Source organism: Sinocyclocheilus rhinocerous, unplaced genomic scaffold (assembly GCF_001515625.1).
Source record: "Sinocyclocheilus rhinocerous isolate Xijiao unplaced genomic scaffold, SAMN03320098_v1.1 scaffold306, whole genome shotgun sequence".
In the NCBI taxonomy this organism is placed as follows: domain Eukaryota; kingdom Metazoa; phylum Chordata; class Actinopteri; order Cypriniformes; family Cyprinidae; genus Sinocyclocheilus; species Sinocyclocheilus rhinocerous.
Genome location: NW_015662161.1, coordinates 682462 through 707858, shown reverse-complemented (window position 1 = coordinate 707858; position 25397 = coordinate 682462). Strand labels below are relative to the sequence as shown.

Sequence of the window (25397 nt, the reverse complement as noted above, 5' to 3'; positions counted from 1 at the left end):
GCCTACTACTACACATGCTTTATATTTAACTATTAACGTTCATTTAAGACACAAATGACCGTGTTGACGAGGAGACATTTTGACATAACTGTGCATTTGAACGTTTAAGCACAAGGCGTGAAAAATAATTCAAGTTTAGACTGGCGCTGTACGAGCAGGTGCACGCCACGCGAATTAAGAACCGTCTTAACGCGCGCATATATATATTTTGTACAAACAATATTTATCTGCTCCATTAAAGTTCAACTGGTAAAGCACATGCAATTTCCCATTGTAGGCTATACTTTGAGTGCACTGTAAGCTGCTTTTGAAAAAAATCTGTCTGGCAAATGAATAAATGTAAATTAGGTATGTTGCACAAAAGGATAAACATGCAGATGGACAGTTATTGCTTGCCATAACTATTATAAAACCTGATTTAGTTATGTCACTACAGTGCTTAAAGGGATAGTTCACACAAAAATGAAAAATCTGTCATAATTTACTCACCCTCATGTTGTTCCAACAAAGAAGTCTTTCAGTCATTGTCAAAAGGAATATTTTTAATATTCTCTCATAATTTTGTATCCTTCCACTGAAGCAGTGTGTGCATGCTTGACGCTTGAGGAGCAATGAGGTTTGTTCTCGTGCATCAGGCAAGCATGACTGAGTTTCTGTTGATCATATTTTATGTGCTCTATGTATGTGAATAACATATGTTTATCATATAAAGCGATCAGGTCTCTTCAGCATGCTGATTAAACCACTTGGTTAAATCATTTTTTCAAGCTTGAAAATTTTGGTCGACTTTCAATGGATGAACTAAAACAATGAGAGGATATAACAAACACCTTCTTTTGTCTTCTGAAGATAAACCAAAGTCTTATAGTTCTGAAAAACATGATGACAGATTTTTTTTGCACTGTCCCTTTAAATGTCACTCAAGACAACAGCAACCATCAGATCCCATTTCAAGATTACAGAGACATTGGAAGATACTGACATTGAGGAACACACACAACCAAGCCTTGGTTTGATCGTAAAAAGAAGCTGCAGAGATTTACTTTAGGGTAGCGGTACTCCTGTCCGCTGGGATACAGTGCGTTTGTGAACATGGGTATCTCCATCTTGGGCACCAGAGTGTCATTGACGGTGGCATATGCCAGTCTGAGACCATCTGGTGACCACCAGTGAGCGATGTGACTCTGGAAGATCTCCTCTGTGAACACAAACGAATAAAACACGAGTGGATTAAACACAAAACTGAAGCTTTATACTAAAGGAAGTCTACACTGCACACAAACAAGTGACGCATGTCTTGTAAAGCTTTGTTGCGTGGTGACCGCATCTCTGTCAGATCCTAATATGTGTTAGAGGATTAAATATCCTTTCAAGCAAAGAGAGGACATGCTGCAAAATACATAACTGCAACATGTGCAAAAACAGCGCGTGTGATTTATCGCATCCATTTGCCTATATGTGTTAGAGGATTAAATATCCTTTCAAGCAAAGAGAGGACACGCTGCAAAATACATAACTGCAACATGTGCAAAAACAGCGCGTGTGATTTATCGCATCCATTTGCCTGTAGGCTGCTGCCTCGGGAGTCTCATCCATCACTCCATGCAGCTGACAGCCGAGAGCTGGAGGAGGAACAGAGCGGCCGTCAGATGAGGGAATGTAAAATATGACTGTCTGTAGCACTGCAAACTGGACCTCTAGAGCTCATTTAGACATTATGTAACCTAGACGAGAACAACACTGACAGGACTCATTTAATTTGTTTGTTTATTTCTTGTGCAAGAATAGGGCTTATGCAATACATGTTCATACATTCTTATGCAAAATGTGGCCCTAAAACCAACAATCTGCTTAATGATTTAAACAGAAATTCATTGATAAATATAAGCCCTGATGACTACGGATGTCAATAAATATTTTGTATAATTGTTCTGTTCAAATCTGCATCACCAACATGAGCACCTGGGACATTGACCACTGCACCATGGCTCCAAATTTTTAGAGGAATAGTTCACCCAGTAATTAAATAAAAAAAATTTTTTTTTTTAATGTCAATACAATACCCAAATTAAGCAGATGTGCGTGTGTCTTGTAGGCAACTTCTGTATTATTTTAGCAACATTTATATACTTTTATAATATTTATTTGTTTTTATTTTATCTGTCAGTGTTATTTTAGTAACATTTATATATTTTCATAATATTTATTTGTTTTATTTTATATGTTCTGTTTTATTTTAAATTTTAATTTAAGTTTTAGTAACTCTATAATGTGCTTTTGTCAATATAATAGTTCTTTTTACTAATATTTATATACTTTATGGTATTTATTTTATATTTTTTATTTATTTTATAGTTTTGTTTTATTTTCATTTTAATTTAAGTTTTAGTAGCTATGTGCAATTGTCATTTTAATATTTCTTTCTAGCAATATTTATATACTTTTATAATATTTATTTGCTTTTATTTTTATATTTTCAGATTTCATTTTAATTTTAGTTTAGCTAACGTTTTAGTAGCTCTGTAATGTGCTGTTGATATTTCTATTTAGTTTCAGTTTTTTAGTTTTAGTAAATTTCAGTGTTTCATCTAATTTTATTTCAGTAATATTTATATTTAATTTTATTTGACTTTTTTTCAGGTAACAAAAGCTCATTTCAATAGTTTTAGGTTTATTTAACAATACCAACATGGTTTTCCATACAACAAAAGTAGCACGAAAACACAATAAAATGGTTTATTTGACTCATCGTTTCATATTACCATCCATGTTTGGGTTTTTTTTTGGAAAGGAGCAGCTTAAACATTCTTCAAAATATCTTCTTTTATGTTCCACGAATGACTAAATGTAAATTTTCCCTACGTGAACGAATTCTTACTCTGTCTGTTCTGATTAAATGCTATCTGTCATGAAATGTGAGACCACGGGATGGCAGTAGAGGTCTTTACACAGCATAGAATCAATGGACGTTATAAGAGCATGCGACTAAGAATAGCCTCAGACTGAGATGTTAATTTAGGATAAAACCAATTACCGGTGTACAATACAGTTCAGTATGTGTCACAAACAAACACGCTGCCAATGTGCCCTCATACAGCAGGAACTACAGAGCTAACAAGGACAAGGAAACATAACTGATGAAACATACCTGCCAGATGGATAATATATCTTGAAAATTATTCTAAATCATGCAGTATTCCCACACTGCAGACGGCATAAAGCCAGGGAAATCTGTGTGAAATGTGTGTGAATTTGAGTGTAAGCAAACACTTGATATAGCTAACAGAGAAAGAAAAAACACTAAATGAAGTCTAAATGAACATAGTCCTAAGCAAACCTAGTATTTTAGGATGAGCCGTTTTAGGTAGGTGTGGCTGACTCTTAACTTTGATAAAGAATATCTCTTTGGATTTGAGACTTTAGTCTTTACAACTTTACAGATCTTCTTTATGCACCAAGAGCTTGTAACACTCCAAAGAGAAAGGAAAAAATGAAATCGCATCATATGACCCCTTTAATAATTATGAGTATTAAAATCATAATGATTGTGAGAGATTGTACTCAAATGCTGTCTTAAATCACACTATTGCACAATGGATTATAAAAAGGTTTAATCTTGAGCTCACATCCCAATGCTGTTCATACACTAACAGGTCTAATAATATCTACATTTCATTAGTCTGAAATTTTTTTTCAGTTTAATATGGAGCATGTTTAGCATTTATAGGCTTATGATTAAATGAAAACATGGTTTTAATTTACGACTGTTGAATGTCACATATTTGGCTGCTTTTTACACATATTTGTATATGCCAGACCAAGGTACTGAAAGAGTTTGGTGCGTCTACTTCTGTGAAATGAACTCAGTATGACCTTGAACGGGTTCAGAGACACACCGGCATTAAAGGGTTAGTTCACCCAAAAATGAAAATTCTGTAATTAATTACTCACCCTCGTGTTGTTCAGAACCCGTAAGACCTTCGTTCATCTTCGGAACACAATTTAAGATATTTTTGATGAAATCTGAGGGCTCTCTGTCCCTCCCATAGACAGCAAGGTAACTACCGCGTTCAAGGTCCAGAAAAGTACCAAGATGATCGAAAAGTAGTCCGTGTGACATCAGTGTTTCAACTGTAAAGTTACGAAGATCCGGGCGTAGTGACGTCATCACGCCGGATCTGGGTCAGCACCGGCGCCACCACACGCTCACGTCATGATACTGTCGTGTTTTTGTTTTCTTTGCGCAAAAAAGTATTCTCGTAGCTTCGTAACTTTACAGTTGAACCACTGATGTCACACGGACTACTTTGTCGATCATCTTGGTACTTTTCTGGACCTTGATCGTGGTAGTTACCTTGCTGTCTATGGGAGGGTCAGAGAGCCCTCAGATTTCATCAAAAATATCTTAAATTGTGTTCCGAAGATGAACGAAGGTCTTACGGGTTTCGAACAACACGAGGGTGAGTAATTAATGACAGAATTTTCATTTTTGGGTGAACTAACCCTTTAATGCTTTAATCTGATTCCCGATCATATTTTTCCAGAAAAGGTCCTTAGTGATAAGTATGAACAGAGACAAATGTGATACGTAATTGCATTTACAGTAATTACTCTTTATTGCAATTATGGGTAACACTTTATTTTAGGGACTAAATCTCAACTAGCAAAAACTAGCATGCATATTACTAGCATATTGGCTGTTTATTAGTATTTATAAAGCACATATTGATGCCTTATTCTGCATGACTATTTTTTAGATCCCTTAATCCACCCCATACCAAAACTTAACAACTACTTTATTGTGGCAAAAACAGTAGTTAATAGTGAGAATTGGACCTTAAAATAAAGTGAGACCCAACTAGGTTTTGTAAAAGAACAGGTTCAGTGTCCAGAATAAGGACAAAGACAGAAACAAACCAGATTACCTTCACTTTTACTTGCTCGGAATCAAAACTTATCAAAAGTTGTTTAGCTTTAAACAAAAAACAGTACAGTAACAGTAATAATACTAATATTAATTGCTATTATAAAGTACTTTAGCAAATTAATTGAATTAAAATGAACAAACAAACAAACTTTGACTTGTGAAAATTTAGTTATTTTGTCTTGTAGAAAATATTAAAATATCTGTTAAGTCCATTTCATCTGGAAGGTTTAAAAAATGATTTTTTTTCTTGCTATTCACAGTATATGTATTTTTCCAAATTATAACTTTCTCTTGCAAAATCTGCCAGATCTAAACTAATAAGCAGAGATGTATATTCCAGCAATGCCGTTTCAATAAAAATAAAAAGTAATATATTCATATAACTTGAGAAGGAACGTGCTGAGTCAGAGAGATGGATGAGACACTGTATACAAATCAACAGAATCTCCACCCAGCCTAAACACACCAGACAGTCACAATCACTTCTGCTCTTTTATTACATGCACACAACCCTCTGGGTTTTTTATTATTCATGCTTATGGGTTTTACCTTCATAGAGCCAGTCAGCAAGTCCATTAAATACGCCCCCCAGACTCCCTGTGGACACCAGACGGATTGATGGGCTGTTCACTTGCGCTTTGTAGTAGATGTTATTCTCAAAGATGAAAATCTGTCAGGAAAGAAGAACGAACTATTGTTAGTAAGACCATGTCAAACCAGACAAAGTAACTCCTGAAACTGAAAGATTTTAGAGCACAACAGCAGGGTTATGGATATAAAAATCCCATTCATTTTCTCTATAGGAAAATCGAATTAGCGATAATGTATACAACTTTCAAGACAGATCTACCATGATCTCTAAGTGATAGTACTTCAATAGTATGATTTCAGCTTGGGTTAAAAACTACACTACCCATAATCCCTGAAGTGAGATACATCAATCAGAAAGTTCCTCTTACTATATAAACAGACATATAACAGAGCTGCAAACTCCAATGAAACACTGTGAATGGCATTATTGACCTGGTCGCCCTCAAACTACCGATACATTTCTAAGCATTTTACAATAGGTTTCAAATGTATTGAATCTTACAAATGAAAGCCACACAGTCATGGATTTATATTACAGCGAGTAGTTCATTTCCTCATACAAGAACGCAAGCACACAGCCTTGTATCTGGGTGTTTTTATTCAGGTTTTCAAATGTTGTAATGTGGCTTAAAAATATTAAATTGAGAATTTTTGACATGCATATGGAGAAAACAAAGGGGAAAATAGTTCCAGGAACAAGGCTGCTGGAAAAATGTGGTCCCTGTTGTGCTCTGTAGGACAAATGAACATGTCTGCACTTCGTATGAATGATGAAAAGCCAATTCAAAGTTTATTTAACAGTAAAGTATTCAGCTGCATACCAAGGTCACGAAGTTGTTGTACAAAAGTAAAACAGAGTGACTACACTAACGCTGAAATTGAGAAAAAAATGAATTTAAACGATCAATTTACACTAAATTTGAGTATATATGTGTTGTAACATCTCACACATCTCTAGTGAATATTTACGATGTTGTGTGATGCTACAGTAATCAGGGTTGGTGGCAGACTGTGGGAGAGGTAATGTGTGTGTGAAAAGCTCTGGTGGGATTTATTCAGCAGCCAAAATCACAGAAAAATACGCTGTACTAACTTATGCAAATCTAACAGACTATGCCTGAAGAAGAAGAAGAAAAAAAAAAGACTTTTAAAAACAAGAATGATAATAAATTACAATGTAACAGTATTTCATTACAGTTTTTCTCAGTCGCTTTGGTGCATTTCTCAAAACAATTTGTACAAATAGCACCACACAATGGATTACTTGCAAAAGCCTGTAACTTACTCAAAATCTTTAGCTCATCTCTCAAAAGTAAGTATTTATGTCAATGAACATATCAGTGCCATCAGAATTAAAAGTTCTTGTGTCATTTTTTACAAACAAGATAGTCAAAAAGCTTAGTCATGTCGTCAATATAACAGTGCACTCTGTTAGTATTACCTGATGGCAACAGTTTGGATGACAGTTACTGTATTGAAATGCAGAAGGCTGCACTTCTTATGTATGCCATATATCCATTTCAAAAGTACAAATTTACACATTACTGTTTGTGGGATATTGATTAAAAGAGACTGGATAGGATTTACAGCTACACTTGAGCTATTTCCGAAAACTGGTTTATCATTGGTTGATCTACATTCTCTTCATTAGAGAAAGTCAAGATTCCCCTGCACAATTCATGGCAAATTTACAAAAAGTCTAATAGAAATGCGTAGAAAATATGCTTGACAGTTTATGACAACTAGATTTTTTTATTGACTAATGACTAGATGTTTTGAGGGGTAAGACTATTGCACAGAGAACTATATCATACATTTTGAGCATCATTAGCAACTGAGGAAACTGCAGACAAATGTACATAATCAATTGCATGAATGTACCAAAGCAATCGCAACTTGAAAAAAAGAATGAGGCACTGCTTTTATGATGTGCACAAGTGACTAGATGATGTGGAGGTTAAACAAGTACTTTTGAGAATTTCATTTCTGATCTGAGAAATGCACCAAAGCGACAGAGAATAATTGTAAGAAGAGGACAGCTTTACAATGTACCAATTTAAATTCAATTTAGAACAGCACTTTTCAGCTGGTGCAACAGATTCACTCTCCTAACATCTTTCTTTTTTGTTGGAAACTTGGAAACCTTGTTTATTTTTCCAACTTTTCAATGGCAGTTTATATGAAATAAATAATAGTAATGTTTATTTGTGAAAAATGTCAATTTCAAATTTATCAATTTACAGTCTCTTCTGGCATCATTCCTTCCACAACCAACAATTTTGTCGGTAACACTTTATTTCGATAGTCCACTTTAGACATTCTATTAACAGTAAGTAACTTTGCAACTACATGTCAACTAGCAGTTAGTAGAGTATTAGTAGACTGTCTGCTTAATATCTTCTAACACTTTCTTTGTCAACATTCTACTAACCCTAAACCTACCAACAGTCTAATCTGAGAGTTAGTAGACATGTAGATGCAAATTAATGAGAATTAGTTGACATGTAGTTGACATGTAGTTACAAAGTTACTTATAGTTAATAGAATGTCTAAAGTGGACTATCGAAATAAAGTGTAACCATTTTGTCCAAAATAAATTTGTTCAAATGTTAGTTTACATCAAGAAAACAATGTCAATAAAGAGCATGTTTGATATGACATATGAGATGGAAGAAAAATGCTAGCTAGCTATGAAATTTGCCTTGGCAACAAAAGAGTTAGACATTTTTTCCCACCACAGAATGTTATCAAACAAAATGAATAATATATATATAAATAAAAGATAAAAGTTCAGAATTCACATATGGTGCATGTGTGTCGACTGCTGGACATTAGTGGACAAAATTAAATAAACTAGTGTGAACAGTGTATTTTCTGAAAGAGATTTTTTTTTTAAATGTTTGTATTATGTGCAGCTTGTTTTCTTGCATTCAGAGGTCACACATTAGGCCTGTGTGTGCTGAGATTGTGTCTAGTCTAGTTTGTTGTAATAATCCTTTCTCTGGTTGTGGTTTTAAAACAGAAGCTCAGATAACTGTTAAGAGAAGATGCAATTACAGCTTTGGAAATGCTGAGGATTGATAATTGTACTGCATTTGAAACCATTAAGAGCGTTTCGATGTGATTAGTATTATTTATTAAGGTGAACTTTAAAACTGTGGTTTTGTCTTATTACTGTGATGATCGTGAATCGTGGTCTGATTTTGTCTTGCCTTTGACTAATGGCTGCGCTTGCGCCCTGGTATTTATCTGTTACTGTTATGCATCTAATCACTGTCATTAACTCTAAATGTGAGCAGAGTGAGAGGAACAGCTCATGAGGCAGACAGACAGACAGACAAAAAGAGACAGACAGACAGATAGATAAGATAGACAGACAGACAGACAGACAGACAGACAAAGAGACAGACAGACAGACGGACAAAGAGACAGACAGACAGACAGTCAAAGAGACAGACAGACAGACAGACAGACAGAGACAGACAGACAGACAGACAGACAGACAGAGAGACAGATAGATAGATAGACAGACATACAGACAGACAGAGACAGACAGGCAGGGAGAGCAGGGAATGAGCAGGGAGAGCAGCAATAACCCCCTTAGGGTAAACAGAACAGAACAAAGCAGATATCATTAATGTTCTTAATGATATTAAAGTGTAACAACATTAGGATAAAAGAAGTCTAATTCAATGAGGAATATCAGAAAGCCAAGTCCTGACTGTGGCGAAAGGAGGAGTTGGGGATGGAGGAGGGTCATTTGCTCCTGAGCAAGCAAAAAAGCTCCTGAATAATACTGAATAGACCTTATATAGGAATCTACTCACCAACCTGCTTTTAAAGCCTCGTTGTGTTTACACTCACATTCTTACAAACTATTCTAACTGAAACTTTAAGTAAAGATGAAGATTAAAATATTTGTTAGAAGATTAATGGTGGTGATGTTTAAGTTTTGTAACAATATAGCTTGTTTACAGCCTAATTTTAGCTTTTTACTTCTGCCAACTCTATTTGATAAACAACACATCTGTCTATCTGATAAACAACACATGTAAGAATCATAAACCTTAGTTGGTCACAGATAATTCAACGCAATAATTCAAAAGCCTACAGAAAAATCCTATTGGCTATTTGTTGAGAGAACCAGGTTAATGCTAACGTCAGGGTTGGCCTACAAAAATACATCATCCCCCGTAGAACTACAGTAGAGCTTTTTTTTTGAGACACAGACAAGATGGAAAAGATTAAATTATTATGAGCGATTATCGTGCGATCGTATGATTTGTCCTACTAACAAGGATATAATAACAACATAATACATGGAAAACTGTGTCAGAAATTGTCGGCATTCTGAGATTGTTTTATGCGTTAATAATCCTTCATCTTGTTCATGATGTAATGCATTATGCACTGATGCAATGCTATTTAGAGCTTTAGAAGGCAGCTGTCTATGTAGACAGCAGACAGCAAGGTGGTTCGGGGGGTTTGGGACGGAGCCAGTGGCATGTGTCTACACTCTGGACCCCATCCCGCTGTGTGTACGTTCTCCTCCATCACATCTGTGATGTACAGCGACTCCTCCTCTACATCTCTATCTCTGCTCATCCATGACCGCCATTTTGATCCATCTCACGCTCTCTTCCCCCCGGAGGAGTCTGGGATATGACCTTCAGTGTAGGTTCTGGCTGTACAGACCCCTGCTGATTGCTCTGTCACGAAAAACTCATTGCCGGAGGCGTCACAAAGGCACAGGGCGCGGGACAGCATACGGGTGCCTGGAAAATTACACACCTGATGCTCTGCTCACACACACGTGAGTGAGCATGTGTGCTTTGCTTATAACACACAAAAACAAACATGTATTTGTGTATGATTATGACAGTGCAGTGCCATATATGAGTTTGTGTTTGCAGGTAAACACAAATATTACAGGCGTGGATTATATTGCACTTCTTGTGTTGACTGATAACAGACGATTTTGATACAAAAACAACAGACTGCAGTACTAATGCAAACACTGTGTCTGTTTGTCTTGTTCGCTCATCACAAACACTAGAGGACACATGACGCCCTTGGGTTCAGATTTTTTTTTTAATTGTCTGCCGGATGAAAACCATAAAGTAAAAAAGTGACAGTACACCTTTCCTCAACAAGCCATTTACACCATTCACATCTATAGCACAGACAGTACAGGATGAGGATTAAAAATGTTGTACTCACCCTCATGTTTTGTACAAATCTGTATGAATTTATTTCTACTGTTGAACACAAAATAAGATATTTTGAAGAATGTTGGTAACTAAACAGTTGCCTGTAGCCATTGACTTCCATACAATTTTTTTCCTTGCTATGGAAGTCAATGGCTACCGGCAACTGTTTGTTGCCCAGCCTTCTTCAAAATTCTTTTGTGTTGAAGAAGCAAGAAACTCATACAGGTTTGGAATAACATGAGGTTGAGTAAATGATGACAATTTTTTTTTTAGGATGAACTATCCCTTTAAACATTTTAAAGTTACAGTTAGTTAGGTGTTTCTTTGAATCTCTAACCTTAACTATGGTAAGAGTAATAGTGATTCTTGCCTTACCAAACGCCACTAATTAAGGTCAGAAAGAAACTAAAATCAGCTCTTTTGAAATGGGCTTGTGTCATGCTGCTGCCATCTGCCACTGCTTTACTAGAGTCCTGCTTTATCTCTGCCAGCTCAACACAGACACAATCAGGCCGATATGAGCAGCTCACATCTTCAGATCCTGTGCTCTACTGGTGATGATTCACACTTATTTATTTGATTCGCACTTATTTATTTAAATGTAGAGCAGAATTTGGGTGGTTAATACAAAATATCAAGCAGTTTGACCATGTACAATTATTTTAAACAATATAACTCTAGTATTTTTTTTTGTTTTGTTATAATGCTGAATTCATAAAATACACTATTGTTCAAAAGTTTGGGGATGGTAAATTTTGTAATGTTTTTGAAAGAAGTCTCTTATGCTCACAAAGGCTGCCTTTATTTGATCATTAAAAAACAATAATATAGTAAATTACTACTACAATTTAATTGAACTGTTTTGTATTTAAATTTTTTTTTTTTTGTATTTTAAAATGTAATTTATTCCTGTGATCAAAGCTGAATTTTCAGCATCATTACTCCAGTCTTCCGTGTCACACGATCCTTCAGAAATCATTCGAATATGCTGATTTGCTCCTCAAGAAATATTTATTATCATCAAAATCACAGTTTTTTGATATTTTTGTGGAAACTGATACTTTTGTTTTTCCAGAGAGAGTTCAGAAGAACAGCATTTATTTGAAACAAAAATCTTTAACTTCATAAATGTCTTTACTGTCATTTTTGATCAATTAAATGCATCCTTGATGAATAAAAGTATACATTTCTTTTAAAAATCATACTGACCCCAAGCTTTTGAACTATAGTTTACATGGAATACTGGTACTTTTAAAAATTAATTTGTCGCACTGCAGGAAAATGTAAGTGAACCTCAAAAAATCTACAAGACAATTCAAAATGGCAAGTAAAATTCTTTTTTATTGTGACTAGCTAAAGTATACAGCTACACTAAAATATATACTAGCCTTATAGATGCAATTACTATTTACAGCTCTGGTATGGCACATTCATGTTCTTCTAGCACCCGAAAAAGAGCTGTTTTACTTTAGTGCTTTAGTCAAATTGAGCCGAGAGCCTAAAATACTGTGTTTTCTAAAGATTAGCACGGATTTGGGCTTCTTTAGATTTCTATCACGACCAGTGGATGAAGGCAAACCAGGATTTGATGTAGATTATGATCATGATGGTCATTACATTTATGTTTCAATAAAACCCACACTTTCCCAGGAAAATAATATAAAATACTGAAAGAAATGATCAAAATCGTGTATACATACACAATATATGCATGTAGTAACTTGTACAACTGAATGTACTGTATTAATATTGCTTGTTTAAGCAGTAAATATGCATATTGCATGTCTGATGACATTCTTTTCCACCTGTTACATGCTCCACAAAGTCATAAGCTTAATAATGTTATAATGAATGTCAGGCTATACAGAAAGGCTATATATTAAACCAATTTCCTGTAACCGTGTTTGTGTTTTGTGGTATTTAATTGTAGCTTTTTTTTAAGTTTACTTCCTATTTTTTCAGTGACTCATCGGTGGTAGTGTGTGTGTGTGTGTGTGATTCTCTTACCAGTTGCTGTCCTTTGGGACCCCATCCGGCGTACTGCAGTGCGGTGCTCTGCACCTCATTAGGGGTCAGCTCCACTTTCTCTCTGTCAAAAAACAAACCAATCTCAAAACCATTAAAGGACGACTGTGTGTATGTGTGTGTTTCTTTGCATTCATGAATGAAATGTATTGCAATGCGTCACCAGAGAAGGTCAAATAGTCTCATATGCGTCTGTTAGAATGACAGAGAGAGTGAAAGTGTGTGTGTGAGCTGAATGAGAAAGATGTGTGTCTGTTTGTTTAACCTATTTGACGTTTCACTACCGTAGTATCCTATACAATTATCATGTTGATGTATTTCATGGGTCAAAATCTGAATTCCCTTGCAATGTTTAAGGCTACTCGTAATGAATAATTTAGACTGGGGGAGGGAGACCGACTCTGAGGACAAATTATATTTGCACTGACACGGACCGCTCTGGGGAAATGACACCAGTTTTTAGGAAACACACTAGGTGGCAGTGCTACCCACAATTCAGTTCTCCACAATGGCTCTGTCCTCTCTGAAGAGCTCAGGCGAGATGACAGTAAAAGAAAAGCCAGTGAGAATGTGGAAGGATTTCAGTCTCAGCAACAAGACTTACGGAGAGTGAAGGCTGCAGATGATGTAACAGGCCGTGAAGGAATACTGATAAAGCTGTAGAACAAAGAGTCACACATCGTGTCATCTTTTACAAAGAGATGTGATGCAATAGATAACAAAAGACTATAGAATTTGAGTAACAAACATAGCTAGATTCTTCACATTATGAATCGGAATACGATGCATTTACCGGCACAATATTGTAGGCCACCAGCACATATTTTAGATCAGGAGATACTTTGTATGTGATCCGTCTGTAGGATCCCTGAAACCAAAGAAGAAAAAAAAAGGTCATGCATTTTAGCTCTGAAGTTGATTTTCTTTAGTACAAAACATCTGCATGTTTTGATGTTAACCAAAGAGGTAAGAACCTGGTTTTTGAAACTCTCGAACGTGGTGTTCTTCACCAAAATCTTGGAGGTATTGGTCAGCACGTTGCGTCGCACCACATTGCTGTCATTTGTGCTGTAGAGCAGCTCAGTGTCTTTGAAGGTGAAGAAGAAAAAATTATTATCCTTGATACACGGTACATATCAAGTACAGTCAGCTGGTCACTATCACAAAATAAAGAGAGAGAGATGTTTTATCACTATAAATTGGTTTCTTTTGTGATAATATTCAGCTGGCTGTACATTATTACATGGCTATTTACCAAATTAATAATCAATAATTCACAAACATATGTAACAAATTAATAATAATTCACACACACAGTATATATATGGACAAAATAATGCATTGTTATAAAATTTGTGCAGACTACAGTGAAAAAAACAAACAAACATTGCAATTACTTTTATTTATCTTATCCTTGTCTATATTCTCTAGGTTGTAGATCAGTGTAGTAAAGTTGTGTTCAGCAGTGTTTAGTACAAGCGCTTGGTAAAACGGGTGATGTGTCAGATTTATAAAAAAAAGAACAAATAGTGGAAGCCGAAAGTTTCCCAGGAGCATCTGTAACCTCAACAACCCAAATGTTTGCCTTTTTAAGAACAACAGTCTTCACGATAATGACTGCATACACAAACATCGAAAAGAAGAATAGTGGGCGAAAACCGAAAGTAAATGATAGGGACCACTGAGCACGGGACAAACTACTGCAGCAAAGTGATAGCAAACCTCAATATTCACCTTGAAGACCCCGTTTCTACAAAAACCAACCAGAGAGAACTACACAAAGCCAACACCTATGAAAGATCTGCAACTGCTAAAACTTTAATCACAGATGCCAATACTAAAAATGAGAAAAATATGGTGTCGGAGCACCAAGATGCACCTGACATGCCCTGGCCAGACAAATCACCTGACTTCAATATTATCAGAAGCAGAAGCAAATTTTCTCCTCCAAAGCAACTGGCAGGTGTTCTGATAGAACATTCATGATTGAACATTCAATTGGAGACTGTTCAGAAGTTATTTGAATCTATTATAAGAACAACGTAACAATGAAATATTGATGATATTAGTCCTTACGTAATATATTGTATACATATGACATATTACACACTGATGACTGAAGTAATGGCTGTTGAAAATTCAGCTTTGCATCACAAGAATAAATTACATTTTAAAATGGATTAAAAATATTAAAAAACAAAAGAGTATATATAAAATTTTTTTAGCATATTACTGTATTTTTGCTCAAATAAATGCAGTATTGGTGAACATAAAAATACTTTCAAAAACTTTGGAGAATATATATATATATATATATATATATACTGTATATATATATATATACAGAGAGAGATAGATAGATAGATAGATAGATAGATAGATAGATGTGTTTGTGTGTGTGTGTGTGTGTGAACTGAATGTCTTTTAACATTTTTAGTACTTTAGATGAACCAACTGAAAGTTTTCAAAGCAACAATCAACATAAAATGCTTAGTTTTTAGTTAGATTTTTTATAGTGTGTGTGTGTATATATGTATATATGTATACACACACACACACACACACACACACATATAATTTGTACTCCTTCATTTTTTCATGTTTTGTCATGTTGTTGCCTTACTGTATGTTTAACTACTTTAAATAACTTTTTCTCCACATCATTCTACACTCCATACATCATAATGACAAAGCAAAAAAAAAAAAAACGGTTTGTAAACTTTATACATTTATTAAAAATAAAAAACCTGAAATAATTAACAACTACATAATATAAACTAGCAGATCAATAAACAACAATAGGGTAAGATTTATGGACAATCACTTCATTCTGGTCAGAACAGACAGCTATAGATTTACTGTTGTGCTTCATGCACATAAAATGATTTGGGTTCATTTTATAACCCATAAATGCATTCACTCATTTATGGAAAGCCTTTAAAACCTTTTTACAGCTCATTTTAAAGCATTGGTTTATTTGTCCCAGCTTTAAAAGTTCCTGTTTTGCTAGGGCAACTGTGTTCTTTATTTATGCAGGCTGTAAATGTTATACCTACCCCGGTAAACAAGTCTGCTCCAGACCTGAATGCAGATAGCGCCCGCCTTGATAAATAATACAGACGAGTGATCGCTTTTAAAAAGGCTCGACGCTGAGTTGTGGAGCATGTCAGAGAGAGAATAATAGGGCTGTTTCTCCGAGGTAAACACAGCCTTAAATCAACAAACGCAGTTTCAGCAGCAGAATAACGAAAAATGATTAATCAAAATGCAGATCAAAACACGATTTACATCTTTTGCACGCTTTACAAGGCGCCAGGGCTGCACCTTTATAACACAAACAAGGACAAACAAAGGACACCCCTATTCTTCACCCTGCCAAAAATCGATTGAAATTTCAGGCACAGGAAATTTTAAATAATAGCTAACATAAAGCAAAAAGCCTTAGCATTAGAGACCTACACCAGAACAACCTCAATGAGAAGTACCTACATGATAGCGTGCAAAACACTACAGCAAGCAGAAGTGCTTGGTTACAGTTTCTCTTCTTTTGAAGCCCAGTGTTAGTTAAAGTGATTATGATTTCCTTGCTGTCAGCATGAGTACTCTAGACTGAGACAGAGAACCCTACCGTTAATTTGTTCCCATAATAGCTTCCTTTGTGAAAAAGAATTGCGCTTAATTGTATTGAATGTGCACTTATAGTGTGCTTCAAATCTTAAAGGGTTAGTACACCCAAAAATGAAAATTAGCCCATAAATTACTCACCCTCAAGTCATCCTAGGTGTATATGACTTTCTTCTTTCAGACGAATCCAGTTGGAGTTATATTAAAAATTGTCTTTGATCTTTCAAGCTGTTTAATGGCACTCAGCGGGTGTTGCATGTATCAGTCCAAAAGAAGTTATATAAAAAGCGCCCATCCATAAAAAAAGTGTCTCACACAGCTCCCGGGGGGTGAACAAAGGCCTCCTGTAGCGAATCGATGCGTTTTTGTAAGAAAAATATCCATATTCAAAACGTAATAATCACTTTAATATAGCTTGCGCCAACAGTTGTACACGGAAGCAGCTCCGGGAGCATGACGTATGAGGTCAGCGTTCTGAGTTTACATCTCACAATTCTGACTTTTTTCCTGAGAATTCTGAAGTTACATCTCACAATTCTGATTTTTTTTTATAATTTACAACTCACAATTCTGACTTTTTTTTTTTTTTAGAATTCTGAGTCTACGTCTCAATTCTGACTTTTTTCCCTCAGAATTCTGAGTTTACATCTCACAATTCTAACTTTTTTAAAGAATTCTGAGTTTACATCTCACAATTCTGACTTTTTTTTTACATCTCACAATTCTAACTTTCCCTCAGAATTCTGAGTTTACATCTCACAATTCTAACTTTTTTAAAGAATTCTGAGTTTACATCTCACAATTCTGACTTTTTTTAAAATTCTGATTTTACATCTCACAATTCTAACTTTTTTTAAGAATTCTGAGTTTACATCTCACAATTCTGATTTTTTTTTTAATTCTGATTTTACATCTCACAATTCTAACTTTTTTTAAGAATTCTGAGTTTACATCTCACAATTCTAACTTTTTTTTTAAGAATTCTGAGTTTACATCTCACAATTCTGACTTTTTTTTTTTAATTCTGATTTTACATCTCACAATTCTGACTTTTTTTCCTGAGAATTCTGAAGTTACATCTCACAATTCTGATTGTTTTTTTTTAAGAATTCTGAGTTTACATCTCACAATTCTGGCTTTTTTTTTAAATTCTGAGTTTATATCTATCAATCCAGAATTTTTCTCAGAATTTGGACTTTACATCTCACAATTCTGTTTTTTTTCCTGTTTTCACTACAAAATAAAAAATAAAAAAGGCAACTGTGTTTTTTTAATTCTGACATTTCTTACAATTGTGAGTATACTGTAAATACTTTTGAAAAATACTTTTTCTCAGAATTGTGAGAAAAAAGCCAAAATTGATATATATACGTGCAGAATTGTGAGGAAATGTCTCAGTTGTGAGATAAAAGTCACAATCACCTTTTTTTAATTCCATGGAGGAAACAAGTTTCAATAAACTACTTGAACAGGATTATCTACCTTGTCAAAATAAATACCCAGCTATTAATTCCATTGAGCAAACCATGTATACCAGTATGTATCATCTGATGATCATAAATTACCATTTTGAACCAGCTGGAAACCATGTACCAGTGTAAACCAGCTAGAAAAGCTGGTTCCCTTTCAGTCGGTCACTCTCGACGTCACGTCGGATGACCGACGAAATTGGGATCTCGCTTAGAGAGACCAATCTACTTCGAGTGTAAACTAAACGAGCCAATGCACATTTAGTTTACACTCGAAGTAGATTGGTCTCTCTAAGCGAGATCCCAATTTCGTCGGTCATCCAACGTGACGTCTCCGTTCCCTCCTTCAGGGAACGAGGGTTACCATACGTAACCGAGACGTTCTAACCACACACACACATATATATATATAAGTATATAAGCTTTAAGTATATATATATATATTTTTTTTATTTTATTTTTTTTATTTTTTTTACCAGGTACTGTATGCTGCATGGTTAGAAATGGAAAGTAATACACAGCCCTTTCCCAGTTTTACAATCAATAAAAGGCAATAAAGTGACTCTCAGTCTGCAGTCATTTGCTTTAAGAGTATGATGAAAACCCAGAGCCTCTAAGCCAGCGTGAAAGAATTTAAGCCTGAACAAAGAAAGAAAAGAATATGCAATTCTGGGGAAGAATATTTCTCCACACCCGTCCATATTAAATGGGGATATTCATCTGAAGTACCACAGAGATTGCATTCAATCAGTATGAGGCTTTAGATGCAGATCCTGATGCAATTTCTTTCTTTGGTGATATGAGATGATGAAAAAGGTCCTGCATCCACCCACAGCACTGGCAGTGAACAACAGGGAGTAAAACTCAACCGCCACTCACCGCTAATCCATGTTGCCTCAGGGTCGTGTGCCTGGAGCTTCCCACTGAACATGTCCTCAATCGTGACTTTCTTCTTGGAGGCCAGACTGTCATCCTCAGCTGTGAGCAGAAAAGTTTGTCAAGGTAAACTGCTGGAAAACATTTTAAATAGTTTTACATTTTTTAAAGATTATAGTTTGAAAATTACAAAGGTGTTACACAGACAAACAGCCATCCCTTGTCAAAAATAAGTGCAATTAATTGTATTGATTCTTATTGAATCTTAGAAGTATATATATATATATTATTTATATATATATATATGTAAGTGTGCTTTAATGTCAAATTAAAAGTTTAGCAGTTTTGCTTTAAGTACATTTTAAATTATTATATTTAATACTATTTTTTACTTTAAAGAAGTACACTTATTACACTTACTGTATGTGTTGACTAACATACTAAAGCACATGTAAAGCACTTGATTTTCATTTTAACTCTAGTGTTATTCGATTTTATGTGTAGAGTTAATATATTTTAAATGTACTAAATTGCAGCTTTATCATTACAAATGTGTAATTGCAAATATAAATACATGACATACAAGTTTCAATTGAAATGACATTAAAGTATATTTGAGTTAATTTTCATTTAAAAACAATGCATATAATATATTCAACAATAAAAGTGGTGTTTTCCCCCAGATTAGTGGTCTGCCAGTTGAATTATGTTTTCTAACCAATGTCCTAGTGTAAAACTTGAAATAGCTCCTCTATATTTCAGCATTGAAAAAAAAAACAGTTGTAGAAACATTTTTCACTCAGAAATTACTGGTACATTTCACAGAAACGGCAACACATTTAATTAAACCATGAATATTCGAAGCACAAGGACTGAAAAATAGGAGTATAAAATAGTAGTCTGAGAAATAGTATTTTCTTGCAAAATGTACAACTTACACCTTCCTTTTCAGTTTTGCATCTCTCTTTTCATTCAATAAGGATGCCAGAACAATGCGTTTCTCTATCAAACAATGAAAGGTGTGTTTGAAGTACTTTGTAAGTTATGTAGAAAAACAATAATCGCCTCCAGTGTTCTTGTTTACAGATTCTGATTTATTATTCACAGCACATTTGCTCTTCAAGCTTAGGTTTGTGAGTTTAAAACAGTAGTGTTCAGGTTTTCCGCAAACTTCAAATTTTGAAAGTAACTCTGGAACTTGTGTTATAAACCGCCTCCATCGGGCCCCACGAGACCACCACCAAAAAAAAACCAAAAAAAAAACTGGGAAAACAACAACAGTTTTTTTTTTTTATTATTATTTTTTTTTATAAAAGTATGCATAGCTCCCACCATATTGTCTGGCTTCTGTCCCGTGAGATCTGGCTTCAGCAAACAACTCCCTCGCTGGTCCACAGGGCCACAGCCAATTACTAGAGCTGACATGAGGTGCAGGGCGCAACTGGGGCTCCCTAGTGGGTCTCATTCTATTTAGAGCACTATTGATCCACACATTGATCTAATCAGCCAAGGTTTTTTTGTTATTAAACGACTATACGCTCACCCACATAGTTTGTCTTACTACATAACAAGTATCCATTCAGGAGTTTAACACTTTGCAACTGGATACAAAGAGTAGAAGCAAGAAAGGCAAAGTGGAATGACATTTCATTTCTTCATACAACATATGGGATAAACATGATTATAACAGTATTGATATCCTGAGCTAAAACTAAAACTTAAAATAATAATAATAATGTTAAATAAATCTGTAATTGGAAAAAAAAATGACATGATCAATAAGTCATGGCAACATACAATATGATTTTCCATTTACTCATCACATTAATTTAACTGTATTATCTTCAACTTAATTTTTTTCATAACTTAATATTTTAAGTCTGTTTAATATAGTTTAAGGTGAAATAACTTGTACAGCCAGTTTGATTATACTTAAATGTTTAAGGAAACAACTGAACTCTAATTTTACAGTGCAATAAGTGGAAATTTTATAGTGTTAAAATGAAATAAATTAAATTAAATAAAAACTAACAAAATAGAAAAATAGATTAAAAAATAAAAAAATAAATTTAACTTAAGTTTTTAAGTTGAAGTAGATGGAAATGTTACTTTGAAATTAAGCTGAAATAAAAAAAATATTAGATAAAAAACTCTATGTTGCCTGTTGAAGTACTAAAATTACTAAAATTAAAAAAACAAAGCTACGTAAAATAGCTACGTAATATATATATATATATGACAAGCACAAAAATCTATAAAACTACAAATACAATGATAGCTGAAAAAATAAAAATAAAAGCTATTAATAAACACTACTGTATATAAATAGTATATAAGTAGTATTAGTACTCAATACAATACTCAAAATAACCCTGGTACTTTTAGATGTCTTTCTGCAAGCCCCTCACAAGGAAACAGCTCACCCTCAATTAGGCGAGGGTTAAAAATTAGTTCACTCATTCCTTGAGGCAAATCCTAATTTAGTCTCTCTAACAATTGATCCATGTTTGCATACATACTCTATCACTCGTGTTTGAAAAAAATATATTTAACTGAACTCTGGGGAAACATGGTGGCCCACTTTTCTTGTGTTAAAGTACAGTCATATAATACATGCTGTACTAATTACCCTGGAAAATCACTAAAATTGAACCCAGAACCTAGGAATATTTTGGCTGCAGCAGCTGCTTGGCATCATCACTTTGTCTCTCCTGCATTAACAATATCGTTTTACTCTGGTACAAAATGATCTAAGTGTACGAAAATACAGCAAAACAATAACTGATAAACAATACCAGAAGTTCATTATTCAAATTATTGAGGAAAACCTCAGACACCTCTCCAAAGACACACAAAAACAGAATTAAAAGAGCCAGTTGTTGACATATATAGAGTATGAAGAGTTCAGTGCTATAAAAGTAAAAAGTAAAAATCTGAGCTGTTTGTAACAATGTTGATATCTGTTACTCTATTCAAAAGCCTACAAAAAAATACTCAAATGTATTTGAAATACATTTATTTTGTGCTAAGTATAGTACAAACACAATTACATATTTATGTGCTTAAAATACCCTGCAATTGAACTTTTGGTATACTAAAAGTCTGCTAATTTGAACTTAATGCACTTTAATTGTGTGGAAGTAGTGCTGAAGTCCAACTAAAGATATAGTGAAGCATATTTGATTGTGCTAATGTGGAACTATTGCAAGTGTAGGCTACTTCAGGTACATTTTAAATATCTTGCATTTAAAGACTGATATTATACAGAGATCATACAATCCTAATTAATAGTGATATTAAAACACATTTCAGGCATACTAATATTAATAAATGTGCATTGTGCACACGACTACATTTTGTTTGCATATTAGACCTGTAATGTGTTAATGATTAAATGTGAGGTGCGTGCAGACAGCAGCACATACTTGGTGTGAGTAGAATGACGGCGGTGACGATCAGAGAGCAGATGCCCAGGATGACCAGCAGGGCGATGGCGATTCCCTTCCAGTTCCTCTGTGGAGGGCTACTGCCAACCAGCTCCTGTCAAACACACAAAAACAGACATGTAAATGCTTAAAGGTGAAGTTGGTACGATTTTTTTTTTAAATGTCAAAATGCATTATCTTAACTCAGTTTATTGTTCATTGACTACTATAAATATGCCATTCATGGGTTTGTCTTCCACTAAAGTGTAAACATTGAACCTCCCAGGCACCGTCTAAACATTTAAACTCAGATCTGTCAATCATCCCAGCTCAACCAATAGCAAGAGTCTGGGGCGTGGCTACTGTTGGAGGCTGAGCCAAACGGTGTTCAGCAGGTGTGGGAAGATGAGTGACGCATTACTTTGGAAATAAAATTCAGATTCGGTTACAGAAGTACAAAATTGGAAGACTTACCAAAATGTGCAGAGAGATAACAGGGTTAAACAAGGGTAAATGTTGGCAACGTTTTTACAAGACGGAGGAATTTGATGGAATTTGAATTAAGACTTGTGAAGTTTCTTCTCGACAGGTAAGTTAAAATCAAGTTTTACCACACATGCTAGCTCTTTACTGTCAAGCCCATAGGCGGAGGGTGAACCAACTCCAGGGTAAGGCTAAAAGCAGCCAAATGTATTAAACATCATAAACCCATCTTTTTAGGCAAGAACCAGACATGGGTGTCATGTATGCTAAAATTTTTTTAATGGGACTGAATTTGTATTTAACGTGATTACAATTTAATAAAAATGTTAGAAATGTATAATTATATAACGTTTTCTTTCCACGGTTATTCAAACAGCGAATAAATTATATATAGAAAGTGACATTATCACTAACATTGATCTATGGCGAGTTTAAGCACTCTCAAAAAAAACAAAACTATCGTTATAATCACTGAAGCTGTATACACTGTTAAATGAATCTCTTACTTACATTGTACATACATCTGCGCTTTGTTGTTTATGATGAGAGAATTCGCAAGAGTCCAGAATTCAGTCAGCGAACGTGCGCGCACTCAACAAAACTGATGATTTTGAATGATGACTCATCTGAACGCCTCTGATTGGCCATTGCATTCCTGAGCTCAACAGATATGTGTGTGATTGGTTAAAATGCGCAACACTGTAAAAACGCCTAAAATGAAATACGGTGCAACATGAGCAGATCTTAATTTAATGCCGCAATCGACACTGTCTATTCATATTCACTTTGTTAGCAACAGACGTAATAGATTTAATTTGTTTGTGCAGGGGCATTTTTGTCCAATTTAGTGGCATTTTTGCCCCAAGTCCCCATGGCCAGGGTGAACAGTTGATGAATTACGCTTTTCTGAGAATAGAATATTGAAGTGGAGATCGCTAAACTGCAAGCTAAAACCGGTGTTTTCAGAAAGCAAGCGCGTTTATCCACAGTGGAGAGAGCGCGTGTGCACATGGTTGCCAGGTTGACAAAGATAAGTAGCACATTTAGCAGATATTTCCGTATTGCGCAAGTGTAAAGCTCTGTTTTGGGGATTACGTTTCTTTATATCAGGCAACCCAGTTGTTTTCCTCTGCGGCCAGGTTAAACCTTGTTGTAGCCTATATATGTTCTATTCATTCTTTTTTAGAAACCTCGCACTTTTCTACTCAATTTTAAACGTTGTAAAATTTTAAACAAATTAAGCGCGGTCCACTGCTGCACACGTGCCACTCGATCGATACAGGGCCAGCTGTATCGATACTCGTATCGTCAAATCTCTGTGACGATACATCGTCGTATCGATATTTTGAACACAGCACTACTGTCTATTCATATTCACTTTGTTAGCAACAGACATAATAGATTTTATTTGTTTGTGCAGGGGCATTTTTGTCCAATTTAGTGGCATTTTTGCCCCAAGTCCCCGTGGCCAGGGAAAGACTAAGCCTTCCCCAGCCTTACACACGCTCCGCCTATGGTCAAGCCACAGGATAACAATAACGTAAGGGTGTGATGAGTGAAAGGGATGCTTGCAAAGGTTGTTTGAAAATATGCTTTATTTTGGTAATACTGGTAGGCGACACTAGCAGCACAGAAACTGCAAACTTCACCTCTTCCGCCTTCTACACACTGCGTGATTTTAGCAATCCTATAAGATCATTGCAGATCACACTGTGCGACATGGGTCTAATAAACTTGGGTACAACATGCATGTAGACTGTACGATGATGACACCTATTGACTTGTAGGCTACGACGCACGTTTCTATAGAAGAATAAAATGTATCGTAAAATGTAAACGTGAATCACAATGTGGCAGTTGGAGTTTTTATGTGTGCTGAAAAAAATTGGAAGCGGTGAAAGAGGAAGGGATAAGAGCATGAGGTAAGCAGTTTTACATTTTAGCGCCATGTCGCGTTGATTTCATGTAGCATTTTTATTGGCTGGTCAGTAAACGTGGGTCGTAGCAGCAAACGCACTGTGTGATGATCATGCTGAATTTCTTACACTGTCATAAAACTATCGTAGGCTATCTTTGGTCGCAAGACCATGACAAGTGCAGTCTTTGAACCTCTCTCACTGTTCGAAATAGGACCACCGATAAGGAGCCACAAACACAGAAATCGCCACGATTGTTTCACGATGCCAATCTTTCGTCTGGGACAGCTGAAAATCGTACAGTGTGTCTCGGGTTTAAAGCAACTGAAAACATTCAGTTTAAGACTCTCAATAATGGATAAAAGAACTGATTAAAATGCAACAATGAGGCAGGAATGTCTGGAAAAGACCTGAAAACTGTCCCAAGTCCATCAAACTATCATAAAGCAACCCGTTTTTACTTTAATATACTAAAATAATCATTTGTAATAAAATACATATGAATTAATACAATGAATACATATTAATAAAACTATAAATATTAATAAATACATATTTGCGAGATGCGAGTGCAACGGTGATAGATGTCCCTCTAGAAAATGTGCAAAATATGCGTTCTGTGTGAACGGCTTGGTTTCAGTTTTGACGTAAGCAAGATCTCTGCATTGATGTTCTCTTTTTCCACAATATTTTTAATGAACAACGCAGCAGCGCCACATCTAGTGGCTTCAACTGGATAGGCTAACAAAAACATTAAAATGCAACGACACATACATCGTCATCGCATCTCGTGCGCCACTGATAAGGCTGCCTCCTTAACGCACACCTAAAATTTGAATGCAATGTTTTTG

At 35.2% G+C, this 25397-nt stretch overlaps 1 protein-coding gene across 1 annotated transcript in view; it reads right to left on the bottom strand.

Annotated features, from left to right (window-relative positions):
- The window catches only part of LOC107727490 (dipeptidyl aminopeptidase-like protein 6), a 114983-nt gene that overhangs the window by 14531 nt on the left and 75055 nt on the right, over nucleotides 1-25397 (bottom strand). The window contains exons 2-10 of the mRNA XM_016537363.1: nucleotides 22148-22262; nucleotides 18726-18824; nucleotides 13728-13840; nucleotides 13547-13621; nucleotides 13358-13410; nucleotides 12736-12817; nucleotides 5477-5597; nucleotides 1044-1198; nucleotides 831-840 (exon numbers count right to left, since the gene is read on the bottom strand). Of these exons, the coding sequence (XP_016392849.1) occupies nucleotides 831-840; nucleotides 1044-1198; nucleotides 5477-5597; nucleotides 12736-12817; nucleotides 13358-13410; nucleotides 13547-13621; nucleotides 13728-13840; nucleotides 18726-18824; nucleotides 22148-22262 (823 nt within the window). The remainder of the gene's footprint in view (nucleotides 1-830; nucleotides 841-1043; nucleotides 1199-5476; nucleotides 5598-12735; nucleotides 12818-13357; nucleotides 13411-13546; nucleotides 13622-13727; nucleotides 13841-18725; nucleotides 18825-22147; nucleotides 22263-25397) is intronic.